Source organism: Megalopta genalis, chromosome 7, assembly GCF_051020955.1.
Source record: "Megalopta genalis isolate 19385.01 chromosome 7, iyMegGena1_principal, whole genome shotgun sequence".
Lineage (NCBI taxonomy): Eukaryota > Metazoa > Arthropoda > Insecta > Hymenoptera > Halictidae > Megalopta > Megalopta genalis.
Window position 1 is genome coordinate 19,907,277 of NC_135019.1, and position 23,102 is coordinate 19,930,378.

At 38.9% G+C, this 23,102-nt stretch overlaps 1 protein-coding gene across 6 annotated transcripts in view; it reads left to right on the forward strand.

Moving 5' to 3' along the window:
* Positions 1-18,055, forward strand: part of LOC117219848 (neuroligin-1) — a 116,949-nt gene extending 98,894 nt beyond the window's left edge. For all 6 annotated transcript variants that reach the window (XM_033469338.2, XM_033469335.2, XM_033469336.2 and 3 more), the window contains exons 7-8: positions 1,256-1,680; positions 11,428-18,055. In XM_033469338.2, coding sequence (XP_033325229.1) covers positions 1,256-1,680; positions 11,428-12,514 — 1,512 coding nt within the window. In that variant the 3' untranslated portion in view covers positions 12,515-18,055. The remainder of the gene's footprint in view (positions 1-1,255; positions 1,681-11,427) is intronic.
* The last annotated feature ends 5,047 nt before the right edge of the window (positions 18,056-23,102 follow it).

The following is a 23,102-nucleotide window of genomic DNA, read 5'->3' on the forward strand; positions in this document are numbered from 1 at the left end:
GTTCTTCGCCTCTAAAAATAAATCATTTTTAAAAAATGGCATTTACAAGTTGCCATCACGCTGGCAAGAAGTCATAAGTAACGATGGAAAGTATATTCTACAATAAATATTATTAAATGTATGAAAATTGTGTTATATTTCAATTAAAAAACGGACAGAACTTTCCGGTAGACCTAACACATTATATTAATTTCTTAACGATCGTGCCTGAGTATGCCATAGTCGTAGTCAATTAAGAAAGAACAAATTCAAACCGTACCAACTTCATTGTTCTAAATCTATTTAGACCTATACAGAGTGTTCAAAAATTATGGTACTTTTGGGAAATGCGTTCCTGAGAAGATTTGCAGTAACTTTTTCCTTAGCGAAAATGTAATCCGTGGCTTTGCAATCCGTGACCAAGCAAGTTCACCGTTATATTTTAAAATGAAACTAGGTAATTTGAACTTCATAGTATTGTAGACGACGTCGAAACGAATTCAACGACCTACTAATTGATAATCTTCAGATGATATTAAAAGAAAAATTGCCATGAATCGATTGCCGAATTATTGCAATATTTGAAATAATTCGACGATACATAGCACGAAGAGCTCGCATGTAAACATAAACAAATGTACGTAAACATTATAAATTCTCATTTATTCAATTGCAGACTTTAACACATAAAACAAAAGAAAAATTTATATAAAACCAAATATTGTGGCAATCAATTCATGGCAATTTCTCCTTCAATGTCTTCTGAAAGTCATCATGTACCAGGTCGTTGAATCCGTCTCGACGTCGTTTACAATACTGTGAAGTTAAAGTTACCTAGTTTCATTTAAAAATATAACGGTAACCATGCCTTTTTTATCGAAAATCGATTTGTTTTTACATTTAAACAATTGCAATTTCTTGCCGGTTAAATACTAATTAACTTTGATAAGAAACATTTTTTTGCCAGACCATCAGAAGAGGCTGAAAAATCGTAATTCGTGACTCACCCTGTATATTGTAATTCAATTATACATTGTACTTCAGTTATACTCGTAATTAAAATAATTAGTAATTCAATTAAATGAAACGTTTGAATTTTGTAATTGAATTAATGCCATTGAATTACGCGATTGAATTATAGTGTAATTGGATTATAATATAATTGGATTATAATATAATTGAATTAGCACAACTCTGCCCGTACCTGAACGGATGATATAAATCGTCCTTTACTCAAACTGTCCTCTAATGAGGATGGTCCTCGATGTGATTACAGAATGGCTTGAACGAGACCAGGAGAGACCGCATTCTCCGCACCTATGTGCGCAACACCTATCGCTATCACCTTCACGAGATCTATTCTACCTTGCGGAACGAGTACACGGATTGGGAGAGGGGCGAGCAGAGTCCGATGGCGATCTGCGATGGCCTGTTGGCCCTATTGGGAGACGGTCAGGTCGCGGCTCCTCTTCTCAGGTTGGCGCTGCTGCATTCGGCTGCCGGAGGCCGAGGCTACTTCCTGCACTTCCAGCTCGGGAATCGACCCAGCCAGAAGGGCGAGGAGATCCCCTATCTCCTGGGGATACCACTCCTCCGCGGAGAGGTGGTCTCCGTTTTGTTCACCTCGATCAACTACACTTCGGCCGATGAGAACCTGTCCAAACTGTTGGTCCACTACTTGGCGAACTTCGTGAAACGCGGGTGAGTATGTCCCACTTCTCTCTCCCTTCTTGCCACTGCGTCGCTTTTTTGTTCGGGTCGGAATTACGTTTCTGTTGTTCCGACGGAGACCGTGGAACTTCGGGTATCCTTGGAAATTGGATCCGCTCGACCGTATGAAGCAGCACTCGCGGCAGAGCTATTAGTCCGACTAGAATCTTGCAGGAAGGTCAAGTGTCATGTTCGATGTGGACGATTGGATATTTACCTAATTTTTTGAAGCTTACTCGCGAAAGACGTCGATGATCATGCTCCTTTTTTATCATCGTCTTTTCGATATATTTCTCACTGTATTCCGGAGGAATAGTAGGGCAGACCGATGACGGTTCTAACACGGGGGCGGTTGTAACACGTTAAATATCTCAAAATATATGATAGATATCTGCATATAATGCTTAGGTAAATATGAAATAGACATCTGCATAAGGAAGAAAATAACTTTTCGGCACCTAAAATCTAACTTTTCTTACTGCTTTAAAATTGCGATATAAGAGCTTTTTTAGCAAATATATTCTTCCTTCTTGTCTTGAATCTCTAATTTCATATATCCTAAAGATATAATGTTTGTTACTTTGCATTAACAAGCATGTTATAAATGACAATTTGCAGGCAATGCAATTTGAAAATGCGGTCAAGGACGATTGTAACGCCAACAGTCGGGGTCGATTGTAAGAGATTTCTACGCGTATTTTCTTAATCTTATAATTTAAATAAGTGCCCATATTTATTAGGTCAACTAATAAATTTAAAATCGCTATAATGTGATATCATAATTAAACTTTTAGAATGCCTCGTATAAAAATTAGAGAAACTAATAAAGGAATCATGGATATAAAGCCATACGAAGATGGCTAAGAACCTTATAGCACAAGTGTTATGTCGACGCGACACAACGGAAGAATTTCCCAAGAAATGTGAGGGTTCTTGTTCTGATCGGGGAATTTACCAAAACTCGTTCCGGGTTAAACTTCCTTTATTTTAATAATTATTTCTGAGCGTGTTGATGATAGATCTAAGGATCGGTATCTCGTTAGACCCACGTTTCGAAGGAAACTCTGCAGGTTTAGCACAAACAGGCACAAACAGGTTTTGAAAGGTTCTGTGCTGAGGGAAAGTTGATGTATACATATATAGGTTCTTACTTGAGTGATGGGGGTTTAGGAAATCACAAGGGTTAGTATGGTAAAATCCAAATTTTTAAGATATCGTGGCAAGGCAAAGGTTCAGTTATGATGCGGCAAGGACAGATAAAACAGAGTTTGAGGATGAGTCAAGGGTGAAAACATGGTATGACGGTGACATACAAAAATAACTTAACAATAACAATAATAAGTGACGTAACGACAATAGTAGTAGTAATAATAATAATAATAATAATAATAATAATAATAATAATAATAACAGTAATAATAAGAAGAAGAAGAAGAAGAAGAAGAAGTCTAACTACAATTAAAGTGATAGAGTAGGACGTAATAATAAGCAAAGTTAATAAAAAATGGGTTCAATGTTGTGGCTGTAATGACTGAGCACACAAAGAATGCCATGTTTTATTAATAACTTGGATATTCCTTAATGCACAACAAAACAACTATAACCGAATAATCTCAGATAAATTGGTAAGAGGTTCGTACAATAATTGTTGTTGTAAATACAATAGTTTATCTATAATCGTGTTCTAAAATCAAAGTGTTACAACCGTCCTCGATCTCCCTTACGTACTTTCAGTTTTCATTTTCAGACTGTTTTCGAGGATAAACGAGAATTGTGAGTGGCATTTGAAAAATCAATTATTTTTTCTGTATTAGTAGAAGTTAACTGAAAATTTCGGAATGAAACATACGAGGTAGAGTGAAATTAATATATTTTGATATTATAATAATATACAATGAATATTTTATTTGGTAACCACGAGAGTCGGGTATAGAATTAGGGGTTGTTGCTTTTTTATGTATCGTTTTCGTTTACACTGGCTGATTGAAAAGTCTATTATTTTTTTCTATCTATAACGAGCAATCTAAACGAAAAAATATACAAGATCAAATAGGCTTCTAGTTAACATTTGCTTTTGGATTCGTTTGAATATGTTACTCGGTACAGTATCCTCTCTCGATAGTTCCGTATAAGGGGCTGTAGGGGAATATATTAGGTCTACCGGAAAGTTCTGTCTGATAATGTCATTGCAAATTTTAATAGATATGCACATATTCATTTGAGACATATATTTTTGAAAAATGTTGCTCACAAATTGCCATCACACTAGCAAGAGGTCATGACTAACGACGGAAATTATATTGTACAATATAAATATTACTAAATTTATGAAAAATCTATTATTTCCTTTCATTTCTCAAACGGACAGAACTTTCCGGCAGACCTAATATTTCCACGAAATTGTGTTACCTTACCAATTTCTCTAGATACGAGGAAAGCGAAACAAACGAACAGTGCACACTACTTCTCTTTATGATGAAATATGTGTATCATTTTTGGTATGCATTGTGCGAACTATTAGAAGAGTCGCTTTTAAAATACGTATAATCCACGAATATGCTCGCACGACAAGAATTATTATGAGAGGGAGAGAGTACTGCAATTGTAAAGGTCATTTGTAAAGTTAGGGATTTTTAGGGCACCCTGTATCGTGTCTATTTTTATTATCGCATTGATTCGTCTTTAAATTCTTATACTATATTGTATAAAAAATAAATAAGAATCGTATAAATGATAGAATGAAAGCTCGATCATTTTCTTCTATCCTCAACGAGCGACTTTGAAAAAATAGACAAGACAGGCTGTCTTTGAATTTTCTATTTTTATATTGATTTGAACATTTCATCTACTAATTAAGAGACCCACAAAATTGAGGGTTCATAACATCCCCCTCTCCTATACTTTACAGTAGGATGTCAAAAATCAGATTTTACAAAAATATTACAAATTCAGATATTTATCTGTGATTTTGAACGTCGCATCAATTCAATTTGACTTAGAAACTGGTTCGAACAGTGAGGGCGTATAAGGGTTGATTATTGATTGCATTGGTTGATAAAGAAGCTGCAGTTCACGCCTGGCTTTGTTAACATTTGTAGCTGACATGAAACATTTGTATCGCCGTCAATATTAGTCTGCGACTATCCAGCCGAATTTTTACGGTCACAAATCACGAATAACGAATCTAATTGGATTAACAGTTGAGATGATTAGTCTGCCGGGCCAGTGCGCAACGCAATTTCCATGCAAATACATTTCGCTAGTCCAGTTATTAGCTCGGGCAATTGAACTCCGAATAGATCTGCTGCCGCGCGTGCAATTGTCCGAAATTTCGCTTTTTACGCAAAGTTTGGCTTGGTAATCGGAAAATCGCGCGCACAAAGAGCGCGTCGTTTTTATAAGCAGTAAAACCTGTTGCACCGTCGTTTTACTTTTTGATTTCGGTCGAGTGAATTTACACGTAACATCCTAATTTCTTGATAACGAAAACAGTGAAATCATAGGGTCGGCGCATAAATGCGCGCGGTTTCATTTAAATTTATTTGAAATTAACCATTATATCTCATTCATTAGCTTCGGTTCTCTCTCGTTGTTCGATTGTTTACTTATTCGTTCCGCGTGAGAAACAAAGTGATCGATTTTTTTAGAACAACGTAGTGTCAAATTAACGAGAATGAACATTTACGATTAAACCGTACAGCAAAACATACGTCGGGAATGTACGTTTATTTTAGCTTGATACTCCATATTTTTCAAAAAATTAATCGCTCTATTAACACATTAAAGGCGGTGGTCGTAGTACTACGATTTATCTCGACTTCTCATAAATATGTACTTTAAAACATTTTTTGTAATTAGTGTTTGGTTCTTTTTTAATATTTCTTTTAGTTTTAAGAGTTTAAATAAACTTTTTTAAGTCTAAATTTTTTTATGATTACACAAAATATCGCCCGCTCTAGGACGAAAAACGAGGCGGGGCGGTCGCCGCGTTACCTAGCATACTTTCGTCAAGATCCCCCGCCTTTAATGTGTTAAGCAAACAGAAAGAATAAGTAAACAATCTTGCAACAGGATAAAACCAAAGCTATCGAACGAGGTACGAGACATAACTGCTAGGCAACCATTCTGCGGGAGATTTCAATCGGAATTAATAGCGCGCGAACTTATGGACCGACTCGATGCAGTAAATTCTTCCTAATTGACGGTCAGCTTGGATACAAAAATGGACAATTTGGAAAGAGGAAATACGATTATTCGAGCCTTACGGCTCGTTTTTATAGTTATCGATTGTCAACAACTATAGCTGAAGCTAATAGAGAAAGCTGAGCTTTGAAATTGAATAAATGAGCATTTGTAACGTTTACGTTGATTTGTTCATGTTTACATGCGAGGCCTTGGTATTATGTATAGCCAAATTATTTCAAATATTGTGGCAATCGATTCATGGCAATTTTTCCTTCATCACGTAGCGGGTCGTTGAATTCACCTCGACGTCGCCTACAATACTATATGAAGTCAAAGTTACTTAGTTTTATTTAAAAATACAATGATGACCTTGTTTCTTTTTTATAGAAAATCAATTTGTTTTTAAATTTAAGCAATTGTAATTTCTTGTTGTTTAGATACTAATTAACTTTGGCAGGAAACATTTTTTTGTCAAACCATCGGAAGAGGCTGAAAAATCGTTAGGACTAATTTGTGACTCACCCTGTACATGCGTGTTATGACACTCTAAACCGCAAAGTTCGCTCTATTTAGCGTCGTTGCAGAAAAATAAACGGAAAAAAGAAATTCAAGTGATTTGTTCCAAATGAAATGCAAAATTATGGAAACTTAGTCGAAGCACACAAGAGGAGGTGCAATTATTCCAGCGTTGCGGCTCGTTTTTATAGTTGTTGACAATCGGTAGCTATAAAAAACGAGCTACAAAGCTCGAATAATCGCACCTCCTCTTCCCAGATTGTCCATTTTTGTGTACAAGTTGAAGGAAAATTGGAAACGATTTACTGTATTTGGTCTGTCATTTTTCTCGATGTCGTTCGACCACTCGCGTTTCTGATGAACCGTTAACGTCTTAATTAACGTCGTTGCCACTTCCATCGCGCGAAAAAGTTGAAACATCCGTTCGCAGCGGAACTTTTCGAATTACGGGAAGTTCGTCTACTGAACAATCTACAATGAAAGTAGTCGGTGGACTGGTCAACTTGATTTCCGGAAGTTTGAACGCGGGAAACTTGGCTCGGCAACTTCGCTCGATTCCCCGTAGCAGGTGTTCTTCTGTGAAACGCGGAGGGAACGGGAATCGCGGAAAATTGAGACGTTGCCGCGAGGGATTCGGATAACGAAGTCAGCGAGCTGTCTCGGTGAACCTCGAACTTACTTGTAACGCGACGATCAGTCACGTCCTTCGAATTTCCTTCGCATGCTCGCACTATCCAAATAATTGTAACCTTTTCTGAAAAAAGGCTGCTACAAAACGACCGAGTTACTGTATTTCTGAAATGTTATCATATCGATATTTGAAGGTTTCGAGGCAACGTTTCTACCAAACTCCTTACACTCCAAAATACAGTTTACAGTCATTTCTTCCAGAAACTTCGATTTAACCTACGATTTAGATTCGAAGATGTTGGGCCGAAATTGTATATAAGCTCGCGCAGCGTTCGGGACGTTCGCACGACTTGTAAGTAATATTTACTTCTGGCCCGATCATCGTACGCGGGCTATGCCCGTCATTATAGGTCAAGGGGTTAAAACCGGTAGATCTGAGAATACTAGTCGCGATTCTTCGAGCTTCGCGGCTCGTTTTTGTAGAAACTCGGGGCAATCGGCAGAAAACAACAGCAACCATCATATCGGTGTACATTAATATGAATACATAGTAATGCTAGAATAAAAATCGTGACTTAATTTTTTTATTTCTAATTTTTTGCCACGATTCAAAGGCAATTCGAAGGTCACATGGCACGATTCGACGGTCACGTACCTAATACGTTGAAGTTCGGAAAAGTTCTGACGTATTTTAATAAAACATTTGAATCAATTTGAATAACGTTTATTTACATTTTAATCAATAATATAATATCTAGAATTGAGTAGAAACGTAAACAAAAAATTGCACTGTTTTTTGAACTGCTTCCACGAACGAATTCTTTTCATCGATATTTATAAGTAAAAATTGAAAAAATGTAAGACAATTTGTTTCATTATTTTCAAGTTGCGATAAATATTTATTCCGTTTATGTTCAGATTGATTGATGTAGCTAATGAACTGCTCATTAAGAAAATGATCAATTATTATTATTAATCTTCGACGCTTGAGGAACTATAGTGTGAAAAATATTCGAGTTCTTTTTTCATATTCTGGTCGTATGAAAATTGTTTAGAGGCACAATTATTTTCCTTGATGAAGAACACAGCTTGTCTGACTAAGGACACGTGTATTCTACTTGTCTGACTTTAGCCTGCGGATACAGTGCCAGTGCACCAATAAGAACATACCTACATGTTATTATTAAGCTGCGGAAATTCACATATACATGACAAACATGTGTGGGTAAGATTTAAGCCAATAAAAAATTTGAAAGAATTTTGAAATATCAATTTATTATTTTTGAAATATTACAATTACTGAAATGAAAGAAGACACTTCTATTTGGTCTTCATTTCTCGCACTCAACGTGGAAACATTTCAATCTACATAATGATCAGCAATTTAGTAATTACACATAATAATTTAATTGTTTGCGCTTCATTGGCGACTAGATATCGCTAAAAATATAATTTGCACTACTTCCATGTATTTCATAAATTGCGAAAACTTTCAATGAAGTGTATACTATAAATACGTTCGATCTCATTTTCATTTTTTGATACAACGTTTCATTACATCAAATTCTTGAGTTCGATAAAATTTCTATATATAGATTCTAGAGTTAAAATAGCATCAAGTTTAAAGAGCTAAGGTGATTAGTATCAATATTATAATTACCGGTCGGCTGAAACGTTTCAGAATTACCGATGTCAGAAAAACGTTTTTATCAGAAATTTCTAACAAACTTTCTTATTAAAGCACGAAACAATATAAATAGTACGAAATCTGAATATAATCGCAGTCTTGTCAGGATTACATAGCAATGTACCTGTACCTGTTGTATATGGTATATATAAATTTAATACCTGAATCCAGCGTTAATTAATGAAATATGCAAAATTTAATTATCGGCCGTATTGGGTGGATCGGAATTTTTCTTAATCAAGGGCCGGGGTTCCAATCTTGGAGTATCTCGCCTCGTCCCAGATTTCTTGGCGTTCGACTCGGCGGAATCGATGTTTCACTCTTTGTTCTCGCTTCTTCTCGTATATTTTTTGATCCTTACGAGCAACGACACGCGGCCGGGGTCGTTTTTCACGAAAAGGGAGACCCTGACTGCGGCAGGCAGCAACGGCGAGATAGAAAACACACGATGCGATTGCATTCGTGTCCACGCGATATCGCCGGGACACCTGCTGGCTCAGAGAAAGCCAGCTGTCCGACCAACTCAATTTTGAAACGCAATTTCCGGCCAAGTTTCTCGTCCTCCGGTCGCTATACAAATCGAAAAATGACAGAGCCGCTCGACGCCGCGAAGTAATCCAACGGCACTGCCGAAATAAGAGAGCCCCCAATGTTTTTTTCAGCGTGTCCATTCGGAAACGAGGGGACTAATTGATTCGGAAAATTAGACAATAGGGTATTATTTGAATTGTTTCTAATAAATATTTATCTAATTGTATGATAATTATCCGAACGAATTCTTCGTAATCGAATGTTTTATTCGATAAATGATTATTCATTATTCGTCATAAATTATTCTATTTATTCGACGAATTGTTTGTTCTTACTTTATAGTTTTTTAAGCTTCGTTGAAATTGAACTGATTCCGAATGTTTTCGTATAAATATATTCTTGTAAAATTACGTACAAGGAAGAACAGTCAACAAATTATTCGCGTTATTATTCGAATAATTTTATAATCTTTATTCGAACTATTTATTCTAATAATTCTTTATTCGAACGTCTTATCCGAATAATTCTTTATCTCGAAATAATCTCGAACAGAGATTGTAAAATTATTCGAATAATAATGCGAATAATTGTTGACTGTTTTCGTTTGTACATAATATTATAAGAATATACTTATACGATTACATTCTAGATCAATTAAATGTCGACTAATCGTTCTAATCGATCTAATCCTCCAGATGTAGGAAGATCACTTATGCATCAATGTTCAATCCATCCAAAAATAACAAACTTACCGATGCAACATTTTCAAAAAGGAACATGGATGAAATAAATCGATAATCTATGAAAAGAACACTTCATATTTTATAATTTTTATACAAATCGATTGTTTTCCGTACGAATTCCTGAACGAATTAATTTTTGTTTAGTTAACGTAAAGTTTATTTCAATTAGTTAAATAAATTGCGAGAACTCTCGAAACTTTGTAAGTTTTGTGGTCTTTCGGGTGTCTTATCTCTAAACGAAAATGTTACGCAAGGGTTGCCATCTTTCGGTTGCGAACTGTATTAGCGCTTCCAGGTGCTAATTACAGTAATTTCTCCCAGAAACGTTCGGAGGTCGGAACTGAAAACCGGCAAATCTGAGAATACAGTAAAGTTTTCCTAATTGACGCTCAGTTTGTATACAAAAATGAACGAATTGGAAAGAAGAGATACGATTATTCAAGCCAAACGGCTCGTTTTTGTAGTTACCGATTGTCAATAACTATAAAAACGAGCCACAAGGCTTTCCTCTTCCCAAATTGTCTACTTTCGTGCACAATCTGAGCGTCGATCAGAGAGAATTTATTGTACTACGTCGCGATTCTTCGAGCCTTAGGGCTCGTTTTTATAGAAACTCAGAGCAGTCGGCAAAAGAAAGGTAGTGGCCAACATGCCGGTGTATATTAATATGAACACGTAGTAATGCTAGAATAAAAAGGATGACTTAACATTTTCTACTTTCAATTTTTTCCAACGATTCGAATACAATTCGGAGGCCACATGCCATGATTCGAAGGCAATTCGGAGGTCACATGATACAATTTGATGGCAATTCGGAGGCCACATGACACGATTCGGAGACAATTGAGAGGCGACATGACACGATTCGAAGGCAATTCGGAGGCCACATGACTGGATTCGAAGGCAATTCGGAGGTCAAATGACACGATTTAAAGGCAATTCAGAGGCTACATGCCATGATTGGACGGTCATGTATCTAGTATCTATCACGTACCTCGTAGTTCCGCGGTTTTTCTTATCTGGCTCACCCCCAAACAGACCATTTCAGCCTTCCGAGAATTCGTGTCGAGAATTCGACCCTTAGCATCGACGTAGCAATAAATTACATAGGCGTAGGACTAGCACAGGAAAATTCGGAGGAACCAAAAGTTTGGTATTTCCGTGGCCTACCACGTACCTTCTAACTTTACGGTTTTTGTTTTATCTGACTCACACCCAAAGAAACCATTTTGTATTGTCTTTTGCATCACGCGCTTGACCGACTCCGTCGACCCTTAACCATCGACGTAGCAATAAATTACATAGACGTAGGATCAGCTCAGGGAAAATCACAGAAACCCGAAATTAAGCATTTCCGGCAGAAATTACTGTATCCCCCAACGATACGGCTGATAATCTCGCGGGCACCGTGTGTACGATGACAGGTCCTTGCCCTGATTGTTTCAGGGACCCGAACGGCGCGAGTCCTTTGACAACGGGATCGGGCGGGCTTCCGACGAGCCCGCCGTTCTGGGACTCGTACGATTCGATAAACCAGCTGTACCTGGAGGCTGGTCGTAGCACAGAGATGCGGTCACATTACAGAGGCCATAAGATGTCGCTGTGGTTGAATCTGTTGCCGCAGCTGCACCGTCCGGGCTACGAGATCAGCATGCGTCACCACCACCTGGCGGAGAGCCCCAGCCTGTACGAGGGCGCGGTGCGTCCTCAGACGCTCGCGGTTCCGCTTCCGGCGCCGCCGTTGCCGATGCCGTCGCCGACGGAGCCGTCGTCGGTGTCGAGCGTGATCTCGACGACGGAGTGCACGCCGAACGTGACGGTAGCGACGACGGTGGCGACCACCTCGAGGACGCTGCAGCAGTCGAACCTGGGCCCGGGGCCCAACAACCTGCTGCGCAAGCTGGCCTCGAGCCACTACCAGAGCTACACCACGGCTCTGACGGTGACGATAGCCGTCGGCGTGTTTCTGCTGCTGCTGAACATATTGATATTCGCCGGGATCTACCATCAGAGGGACAGGAACGCTTCGAACGCAGCCGGCCTGTCCTCGTTCGGCGACAAGAAAAAAGAGGAGCTGCTGGAGGCCGGTTGCTCCGGCATCGAGATGTCTTCCGGTAAACAGAGGCTGTCTACGTTGAATCTGATGGACTCGCCGTCTTCCAGCCCGCCGCCGCACAAGGCGAAGCTGGCGCAGGAGCTCGAGCTGCAGCTCCAAGAGTTCCAATGCTCCCCGCCGCCTGGTGGAGGCAAGAGGATCCTCGAGCCGCCGCTCTACACGATGAGCCCCTGTGTTCAGAGGACACGCACGCCGTCGCCGTGCGTCGACGCGACCACTGCCAGGATGGACGACAACGACGACTTCGACGCGGACAGCAGCGACGACGACAACGACGACGACAACCTGCCGGAACCACCACCGCCACCCAAAGTACCAGCGCCGAACGTCGGGCTGTCCTGTCCTGGGATACTCAGGCAGCCCGGCACGCCCGGCAGCGCCAAGAAACGTGTTCAAATTCAAGAGATCTCGGTCTGAAGGGGACTTTCGGCACACGCAGGCTCATCGAGGGCGCGACGGGTCGCTACTGCTGGCAGTGGTCGATCGGGCCAGCTCGGTTTTCTTTTAGGCATCGTGTACGGTGTCGCCACTGTTGTTAGCGACGTGCCATGGATTTGAGATGTTGTTCGAAGGATCGGCAGAATTCTGTGAGGGGGCGTAGGTCTTTGGTTCTGGAGACGAGGGTCGGAGGTACGATTCGCGGGGGAATTCCGGCGAATCGCGTAGGTTTTTTGGTTCAGATTTACGGTCTGCAGACAGTCGGAGTCGAAAATTAAATTGTCAATTTGTATTTAGTAATTTTTGGATTTCTGGTGGTCAAATCTAGTTGGTTAAATTGACACGTTGTTGTTTAGTATGGGGGAAAATGATAAATGGTTGCAATGCCGGATTAACGAGCGGAGTCTCTAACACATTTTTCGACGGAGAAAGATTCAACATTTTTTAATGTAATAGCGGTGGAAGTCCTTTTGTTTGAACAAAAGAATTTTATTAATTTGAGTGTAACAACTTTTGTAGACTAATTTCAAAAGGGAAATGGGCTAACCCCTGTCTTCATTAAAGAGGAGTTTTCGCTTTGAAGAACCGAAAAAGAAGCAAAACGGAAATGGGAACAGTATCAAATTTTCGTGATAATCACATTCCTTTGTTAATTTACACGCGTTTCTGTGTGAAACGTATTTGAGCGCATTTTTTCTCCATTCAAAAAGGAGCGTATAACCTTACGCAGTATCATATCAATTTATTTCCTATCTGTATCATTATATTTAGTTTCATTTCACTCGTGCTTTTGAAAGTTTTTACCGAAGAAAATAGAAGATACAATGTGCCTCGAGCAGGTCGTTATACAATCATGCTGCGAATTTAAACGAACCAACGTATCATCTTCAGACTTTCTTTTTAACCCAGCGATTTTGCTGAACACCCTAATTAGATATCTACTGCTGTCTGCAGACTATGTTCGTCAGTCTGAACTGCTGGATATTACGGGACGAACGTCTGTAATTGCAGTTTCTTAAAGTTTTATCGCCGAGTAGCTGAACAGTGTATACGTAGGGACACCGTTGTTACATCAGAGAAGGAGCAAACATGTCGGCAACTGAGAGCACAAATCAGTGGCCTTAATGATTTCGATTCTAGACGAACGGAAGCGTCTCTCTGGCGGGTTTCTGCACGCGAAATCGGTTCTTCGAACAACTGTTCTGTCTCCTCGAATGTCCCATCGATTTTCTAAAGGTTTCCTCTTGTTTGAAATTCTCCTGATTGCGACAAGGATTTTTTATAAACTCGCTGATTCACTTCCTGCTTTATTTCCGCTTTCTGTCTTTTTCAGTCGACGGTGCAAAGGAGTCGTGTGCACGAGTAAGTACTCTCTCCATGCTGTTACTTTTATAGCATTTAGATCATTCGCAAATACGCGTCGCTAGTTTTCTAGATTCGCGATTTCTCAATCGAAACACGAGTTGCGCCGTTCAAATGTTTCGACGAGATTTCGAATAACAGAAATTAAGATTTCGCGTGCATTAACCCGATGCTCAATTTAAAAGAGTGTTACGATTAAAACAACGGTTGGTGCTCGATTGGTAAATAGTCACTTCCAGAGTTTTCTATATCGCGATTACAATAATATTCCAGGAACAATTCCTTCAGTGATATTACTTTCCCATGGAGCATTCTTAACGCTGAAACTGCCGGCAATGCACGCACACCTATTTCTATCAAAATAACAAGAACAATCGATTTATAGAGAATGCATCCATGCGGTATCTTTCTAAACTAGGGCGTCGTTTCCAAAGCTCTACGTAACGTGAAAATCCTTCAACTAAGCGAGAGGCCTCGACAATTTTAGCGCATCATTATTTCAAACTTAAAATAATAAACACTCGTTTCTCATTTGAACTATTATAAAATTATTGTCAGACGGATTCAAATTGATCGTGTTTCATCGGACCTCTAACTCTGACTGTACTCCAAATTACGTACTGAATTTTCCTATTATCCTAATGTTCTTCATTAGAAACATTATGAAATTACGAATTTTTGTCACGCGAAAAGATGCTTTTCAAAACCGATACGTCCGAGAAAAAAACGAATAGTATTTCTAGTGCTCTAAATGAAGATTAAAGTTTCCAATGACAGCTTCGGCAAAGCAAAAATTGGCTCGAGGGCGCAGAAATTGGGACACGTAGCCCACACGTGAAAACGAAGCCGTTGGAAACGTCGTTCGCCGAGATCAGTTCGCCGAATTGTCTCCGTTGGAAATCCGGGCAACCGAATCCCGGTGGTGACTATTCTCCATCGTTCAGAGAGCATCTCCGATCTAAGCTAGATCGTCAACGTTTACCGATCGCCGCTCTGAATATTTCGTGCGCCATCGTAGATACGGGACGACGATTTTAAAGGTTCTCCGCTCCTCGTTCTCCGGAATTAACCTGATCGAGGATGTTGTTGACCTTATCCGGGCTATTGAAACCGTCGGGGAAACTTGCCGGAGAAGAACGGGGCTCGCCGGGAAAGTCTCGGACGTCGAGACGTCTATCCTTTACCTTTTTTTCCGCCGGTAAGATTGCCGGAGCTCGTAGGGGGAAGGGGGTAAGTTCCATAGAAAACGGGATATCGAGGACACGAGTTCGACTCGCCGGAGATCACATCCGCGCAAGAAGTTGAATCGTCGGCGAAAGGTCGTCGCGACGCTCGACGCCGTGAAACGAGGGGATTGATATAATCTCAGGAACCCAAAAGACAACGCGCCAGGGAGCCAGGCTGCTTTGCCCGGGCTTCCTTTTATCCGGATTTGTCGGAGCACTAAGTGGAATTATTCGAGGAATTGGAAGGTCTGACCTCGACTTCTCGGTGCCGCGAGAGGAGAGGATAGTCGCGCGGAGACTGGACCTGATCATAAGAAGCTGCAGGCGTTCTATGGAACGGAACCTGCTAGATAATAAATTGCCGAGTCGTTGGAATTCTGTGTAATCGCGTGTGTACCTTGTGTGCGAGACTGCGTGAGATTTAGAGAGAATGAGAGAAAAAGAGAGAGAAAGAGTGAGAGAGAGAGGGGGGATGTCGATGGACAAGGGTTGCGAAACTCGGCGCGAGGAACGATGGGCGATGCATCTTGTAAATTGTATTCGATGTGGGAGGCTTGGGACGAGTGTACGGGTCCAGGCTGATGCTATTCTTCTTTCGGAAGATGCTGGCAATGACTCTGCTCCCTGAACTTTATGGTCTTCGGTTTTTAGCGAAGTCCGGAGAACTCTCTGCTGCATGAGAAACGGCGAGATTTTGCTTCGGGGTTTATTTTGTCGGTGGTTTAAACTTTGTTCTGCGGTTGCGCTTTGAAATGTTGAATATTAAGTATAGAGAGATAATATTTCCACGGTTGCTAGTAGGTTACAAATTTTATGCATTTATAGAAGTTTCAGTGTTTTAAATTAGCGGAGTACGATCTTTGAGACAATTTTGTGAAGAATTTGCTTGTTTGATGTATGGTAGTGCTTAGTAGAGATAATTGCTGTTCATTACGTTTGTCGGTGACATTTCAACGAAAGAACGGTTTCTTTGATGTTGCAAGGCTGGAGTGTTAACATTTCCCTTTCAAATTACGTTTCAGGGCTCTTTGAAACACGAAATTTGTGTTTGTTGAGTATAAAGGCTTAATATCGGTAACAGAAAAATCAAATTTTGAGTTAAAAGAATAAAATGCAGGATTATTGTATTTATTGTACTCTCAGTTGTTTAAGTGAGTCTAATTTTTATGACAGTGTAATTAGACTCTTTTGGAGGGTAGTAGTACCAATAGAAGTGGAATAATTGTTTTCGATTTCAGTGTACATATAATAATTAAACTGTATCCGTGAAAGATTTGCTTCAACGTATTAAGTTTACATGTTAAGTGCAGTTTTCTGTTGAACACACTATCGTTTCCTGTACTGCCAGCTTCAGTAGATTAAGAATAATATAAAACTTTGTTATATTCTATGAAATTTTGTATATTATTGAGCTTTTACATTTTTATGCATTGCGAATGCATAAAAGTTCTTCATTGCTAGTTGCCAGTTTAAGATATTCGTAGATTTCACTGTTAAAATAAAATATTATTTGTGATATCAACAGTTTCGCTAGAGCAAAACGATATAAATATGTTAAACTCTACGAAATTTTATATCTCATTGATTTCTGTGAGCTGCAAATGTATACAAATTTGCACTGCTATTTGTCGATATCGAAAACTCTTGGGAATTTATAGTTGAATAACTTATTATTTTCTACATTAACAACCGCAATAGAGCAAAGACAATATATGTTAAATTTTAATCGTCTATGTTCCATTGATTTTACAAATTTCTATGTGCTACAAATATATAAAAACCCTAATTCCAAGTTGTTACTTTATAAATTCTTAAAGTTAATAGCTGAATAAATTGTTATTTTCTGTACCGATAGTTTCAGCAGATTAAGGATAACATTGTTGATCTTTACGAAATTTTACGTCTGATTGATTTCTTAAATGTTTAGCGAACGATTTGACCTAATACAATTTTTTGTGTCAACGATTTTGACAGAATCAGAGCAATATAAATCTCCGTTAAATTCTAGAAAATCGGATACCCCATTGACTTTACAAATTTTTATAAATGTTCGGGTACTCTGTTTAAGTCTTTCGCGACTTTGCGACAGAATGTTATAACGCAAGTGGTTAATTAAGTCAAGATTGGTTTAAAGACAAAGACTCGTGACAAATTGGAGCCCCATGCGTCCCCCAACTGTCACCGATAATTGCGAGGCGAAGATCTTTCGTTGGTGATTCAAGCAACATTGTAATTGAGATAACGAAGGCGGAGAGGAACAATTAAGCAGGAAGCAAGTCTTTGCGAGCATCGGTGTGTGTGTCTGTGTGCTACGGAAAGGGAGGAGGAAAGAACCCGCGCGAGGGGCCAGCCGTAAGTAACCTAACTACTATAATTTATTCTAGTCGAAGAACGCTCGCCATCCAAAGAGAATTCATGCGTGTGTTTAACGGCAAGAAGAGACGACTCGATTGTGCCAGAACGTTTTTAGAACCACGACATGGCTTGAATTTTCTGAGAGAGAGGGAGAGAGAGCGAGAGGGAGAGAGAAAGGGAGAGAGAGAGAGAGAAAGAAATAGAAAGAGAACGAAAGAAAATGCGAGAAAGAAAGCGTGAGAGATTGAGACGGATTGAATGAGAAGTCCGAAAGTCCTGTCGTTGACGATCCGTCGACGAATCGGCGGGTCGATCCATTCGATCAACGCAATTTCTTTTCGGTTTCGAATCGCGATCGATGATTTTAAGCGAGATTCCCACGTTCGTGTCGAACGAGTCTCATTAGCTGTAAGACTCTCGATGAATTCACGCGCGAAACTGCGTCATTTACATACAGGATCCAATCAAACAAACGAACACGCGGATACACGTACACTCACCTACACCTACACACAACTATCAATGTTTGGAATGTTGGGATTTGTTTAAATAAATAACTAAAGCATTCGAAGCGTAAGCGACGGCGACATGATTCACGTTCACCTGTACCTGTAAATGTTATCTCTCCTTTATCTCGAATTGTTTTATTCATTAGCCAGCCAGTGTAAGTCCATTATCCTTGAAATTAAGATAAATAAGGATTTTGTACATTTTCTGTGAAAATATAACAATGCCTCTAATAATGCAAAGAAGAATTTTCGTTATATGATGGCATACAAATGAAATTAACCAGAAGAAAAACAGAAGAAAAATATCAATGTTTTTTTCAGTAAAAAAGAAACAATTGTCTCTGAACAATTTTGTTTAGTCATTCTGTGGTTAATATAACTGTGTAGCTGTGTGTATAGTTTATTTATGAAGAAATAATTGATTTATCTTCCGAGACATTCTATGATAAATATGCGTTTGCACAATTCATTTTCAAAGGAAAGTGGACTTACATTAATCGGCTTCTGAACCGTCCATATATTGCGCAGGCAGGATATCAAAATACGTAAGTACATATGACTTATAAATTATCCTTATTGATTTCGGATTCAAATGCTTCAAGGTTCAAATGCTTCAAATGGCTGCATTTTTGAGTCTGTTTAAGCCTAGTTACATTTTCATTTCTTAAAGAAAGGAGACTGCTTTTTCTAACTTCAAACAATTGATTTTTGTTATTTGATTAATAACGCATAAAGATTATATTCCTACAGATTCAAAAAAAGTTTGACGTAGTTTTGTGGATATAACTATTGCTGAAAAATTAATGCTTTTTTCCCCAAAACTGTAGTTATTTCAAGTAAATGAATAAACATCTAAGCAATACCTAACTATGAATGTAGGAATTAACATCAAACGTTTATTAAAGAAAGTCAATCGAACCATTAGGTTTTGTATAACATAAATAATACGAAAATTTCTGGTCAGTTCTCATTCCGAGTGTTACTTTGTCGACATAATATTTGTTCGAGCTTTTCAAAGTTCATCAAGGATATACAATAGGTATAAGTGTTCAGAATATCATTTATATTTTTGTGTCTGAGCTTTCTCTAGTTATTCACGATAACATAAAAAGTCAAGATTTATTATCGAGGACGTTTTCACACCTAATGTCGTTTTCAGTTGATCGAACAAATTATTAACATTACTAACATCGCAGAAGCTACATTCATGAAAAGTTTCGAATTATCTCGAATTTGTAAATTGTCAAAACTTCCTCGTAAGCGATTGTGCAAGATGTAACGGTCCGGACTGGCGTCGAATAATTATGTTACACCTTGTACACGAGAAATGGAGCACGAACGCGCTATAGAACGTTCACAGACACAGGCACAGACGCATTTTGCCACACGTGCCACTTTGGCAAGCTAAGGAGCCGCGGTATATAGCTCACCCAGAAACGATCCTCCAGATTACTCGTTCCCGAGGAGCCGCGAGGGGACCGGAATCTCCATTACCCTAAAACATCGAGTGTCTCCGTGATTTTCCGCGGCATCTGGCATAGCCAACGGTGCCATAGTTCGAGGAGGAATTCTTCCGATCGCTACGAGCTCGAGGAAACGACACATCGCCTCGGGAAGATGTTCTCAACACTAGGAGAATTCCAGGAAACCTCTTACAACGCAGTGTATTTGTGACATAAATCGCGGTAGTCGTCAATTGTGTTAGTCGACGGATTAATTCCTACAAGATCAGATCGATCATAATAGTCTACATAACACTAAATGTCTCTATTTAAAATGTTAATTAATGAAACAAAGATCACGCACGTTGTAACGATGTTGATTCATCTGTCAATTAAAATTAGACTGGTTTTGAAATTTTTTCGGTGATTCGCATATTCATTAATATGGAATTATGCAATTTACTATGTAGCTACGAAAGGCGTCTGAAAGTTCTCAAAATTTGCGCGTAACATCAAGATTCGTTTATTTTAACTGCTCAAAACTTCACAAATTAGAATCAGAATGAATCGGCTTGGAGACACGCGACTTCTAAATAATAAATAATTATACAATCGCACACTGAGTTTAATATACAGATAACACATTTTACATAAACCCTTTATGAAGTATTAAGTTTAAATTGTGAACTAAAATTTTATCAAAAACATGTTCGAATACCCTTACCTGCTGACAAGATACAATATTACCTTACAGTGTGTGCCACAATTTTCGGTGTTTTCTGTTTAATTGTATTGTTTGTCAAACAAACGTGGGAATCATCATTATGTTTTTAGTATTTATTTAATGCCACATCTGGGAGCAGCGGACGCTCGTAAAATATTCAGAGTTCTTGTCTTTTTTGTATCAGACGTTTACCATTTGACAGATGTACATACGTAAACGTTCGTTTCCACTCTTTTAGTGACACTGTTCGACCTGCTGAAAATGAGAATACGTTAAGGTATACGATTTTTCCTTAAGAGTTTCCCGAACTAAATTTTTATTTGAATATAAAATTCTGAATGCTATAATACTCGCTAAATCTTATTAGAAAACGGGTGAAACGTTGTGCGATAGCCCTTCACAAATTTCTGAGGGACACTCGAGGGTTGATACAACTAATTGCACCTTCAAGTCTGTGTATATGATCTGTAAATTACATAATTGTTTGAAGTCCTGTAAGCAAAAGTGTTAACTGAAACGAAGACGAAGGGTTTCGTTTATAATAGCAACAATTAAGGTAAGTTCTTGTAACAAATACTTAATACAACTAGAACGTTGGTCTAGGTTTTTATACACCTAGACCAACGTTGCATAGATTATATTAGTGTACATGTTCCTACACAATTTTATTGAAATATTACAACTGATTGAATGAAAGTTTTGATTCAGGGAATAAAATATTTATTTCGACTCCGTTGATAGGAAGCTAAATGTTTCTAGACCTTCGTACAAAGTTAAAAGAGCTGTTAAAATTTCACAATGCTCAAGATTCCTATATGATTTCCTCGAATCATGTGTAACATGTAAAAGTAACGTTACACCATTAGAAACTGTCCACATCAATTGCAAAACCACAGGAAATTGCAAAGTCAAACAGGAATGTATTTCTTCTTTTAACAGTTGTAATCAATTGAAAGAAATGTAACAATTTGTTCAACTCCTCCCGGTGTTTTTGCCATAAATGTATAAACTACGCAGGCTACTTTTTATTAACCCTAGGATGTATAAGGAATTAGATGGTTCAAGGTTTGCTTAAGAGAGGGTTAATTTGTATTCATGTAAGAAAAAGTGCTATGAATATTATTTTTTCTATTCAAGGTATATTTCTTCGTACAGTACTCTTAAATAATACGTTTACGCATCTATTAATAAAAAAGTAAAATATAACAAATTTATAAAAGAACACTGCTAGAACAAAAATACACGTTTAAATGAATTATTGATACACAGCTTATAAATTATTTCAAAATGAACTTTCCTGCTGCTGTATGAAATACACAAAAGTTGGGTCGAATGAGATAAAAAGATAAAGCTAGCAGCAATGCTGGTGCAGTAGCCGCTGTATCCAGCCCTAAATCGAGGAAACGAAACGATCGAAGTATCGTTTTATCGAGGATACTATCTGCACATAATGACGAAGGTCCAAGCATCGGGGCACTTCTGCACTCGACGAGAGGATCTCGTGCATCAAGATGGATGAGCAGACATCGCTCGGAGGAAAAAGAATAACGTATGTTCGCAGCTCGCGGCTTCTATACGTTCGTCCCTGAGGTTGAGCCTCTTCTCCTTCTGCTCGACGTCCTCGTCCTTTCAGCTGGTTGGCTCGTATTGGCGGGTCGGCGGTCTTCCTTGTGGAGGGCGGCCGAAGCTCGAGCTTTAATGGGGTGCTTCCCGCCTCTTGAGGGCCAGGCCAACGAGATCTGCCGCGGGCTCAAGTATAATTAGTCATGCCATACAGTCCATGGCATAGACCAAGTGTACCGACGGATATATACCGACTACACAGTCTTCCCGCTATAACACCGGTGACTCGAAAGTAAATGAGCGCGCCGCATGCGCACCGGAAACGACGCCGCTCCTATTTTCGGCTCACAAAATAATTGGAGCTGCCCGCCTGGTGTCAGCCGGCCTTTCATCCGAATGCCTTCATATCGTCCCCGAGATTCGTCGACCAACATTTCAACGTGTTCCGCGCGTGTTAGTCCGACGACCGGTTGCATAGATTAACGCGATCACGGGCCCGTGTCCCGTTTCGATCCCAACCCCTTGTCTCGTTATTCCGTTTCGAGATCTCAGGCCAAAATACGGGGCGAGTCGCCCGAGGCGAGCCATCTGAATAGTTTCTACATTTTTAGTGACTCACGAATGTGTTCGAACACCGTTTGAGATGGAATTACTTTTTTCAAGGTGGACCAAATAGTATAACTAGAATATAGTAATATAGTATATAGAATATAGTATAACTAGCATACTAGACAGTCTCTACACAATTTTATTGGAATAATACAATTGGTTGGAATAACAAAAAGAAATAAGAGTCTCACGTTCTTTTAATTTTTTTTTTTTTTTTTAATTAGTCTGGACGAAAATTTTAACAAGCATTTTGTAAGCGTTTGTGACCCATGCGCATGTTGAAGATTTTATTCTTGTTATTAGTTAAACTGAAAGTTACGGAATATGTACAAAGTATAGATTGTATTGTTTAGTCAATTAACAATACAATTCAAATTCTGACAACTCGTTTGAATTTTCACGCGTTTCGTTAAGGTCTTGATAAAAAGTAACGTGTCTAGAATGAGTGCCTCACAACGATTATGTTTAATATAATTGATAAATAAAATTATGAATGATCTAAAATATAACTTACAGTCACATTTTTCTCAAAAAGGTCCACGATTCGAGGATTAGGCGTACTTATCAGGATATTTCGATTCATCCAATAGTTTCTGCCCTATTTTGCTCGCCAAAGTTTATTTCTGTTCCACAAACACAGTGACGTGAACGGGAAACGGTGTTCCGTAATAGATATACGTTCGCATTTTACTATTTTATTCGAATCAGTTTTTATTCATACTAAATAAATATTTCACAGTTCATTACATTATCTAAAGACATTGATTTATCATACGG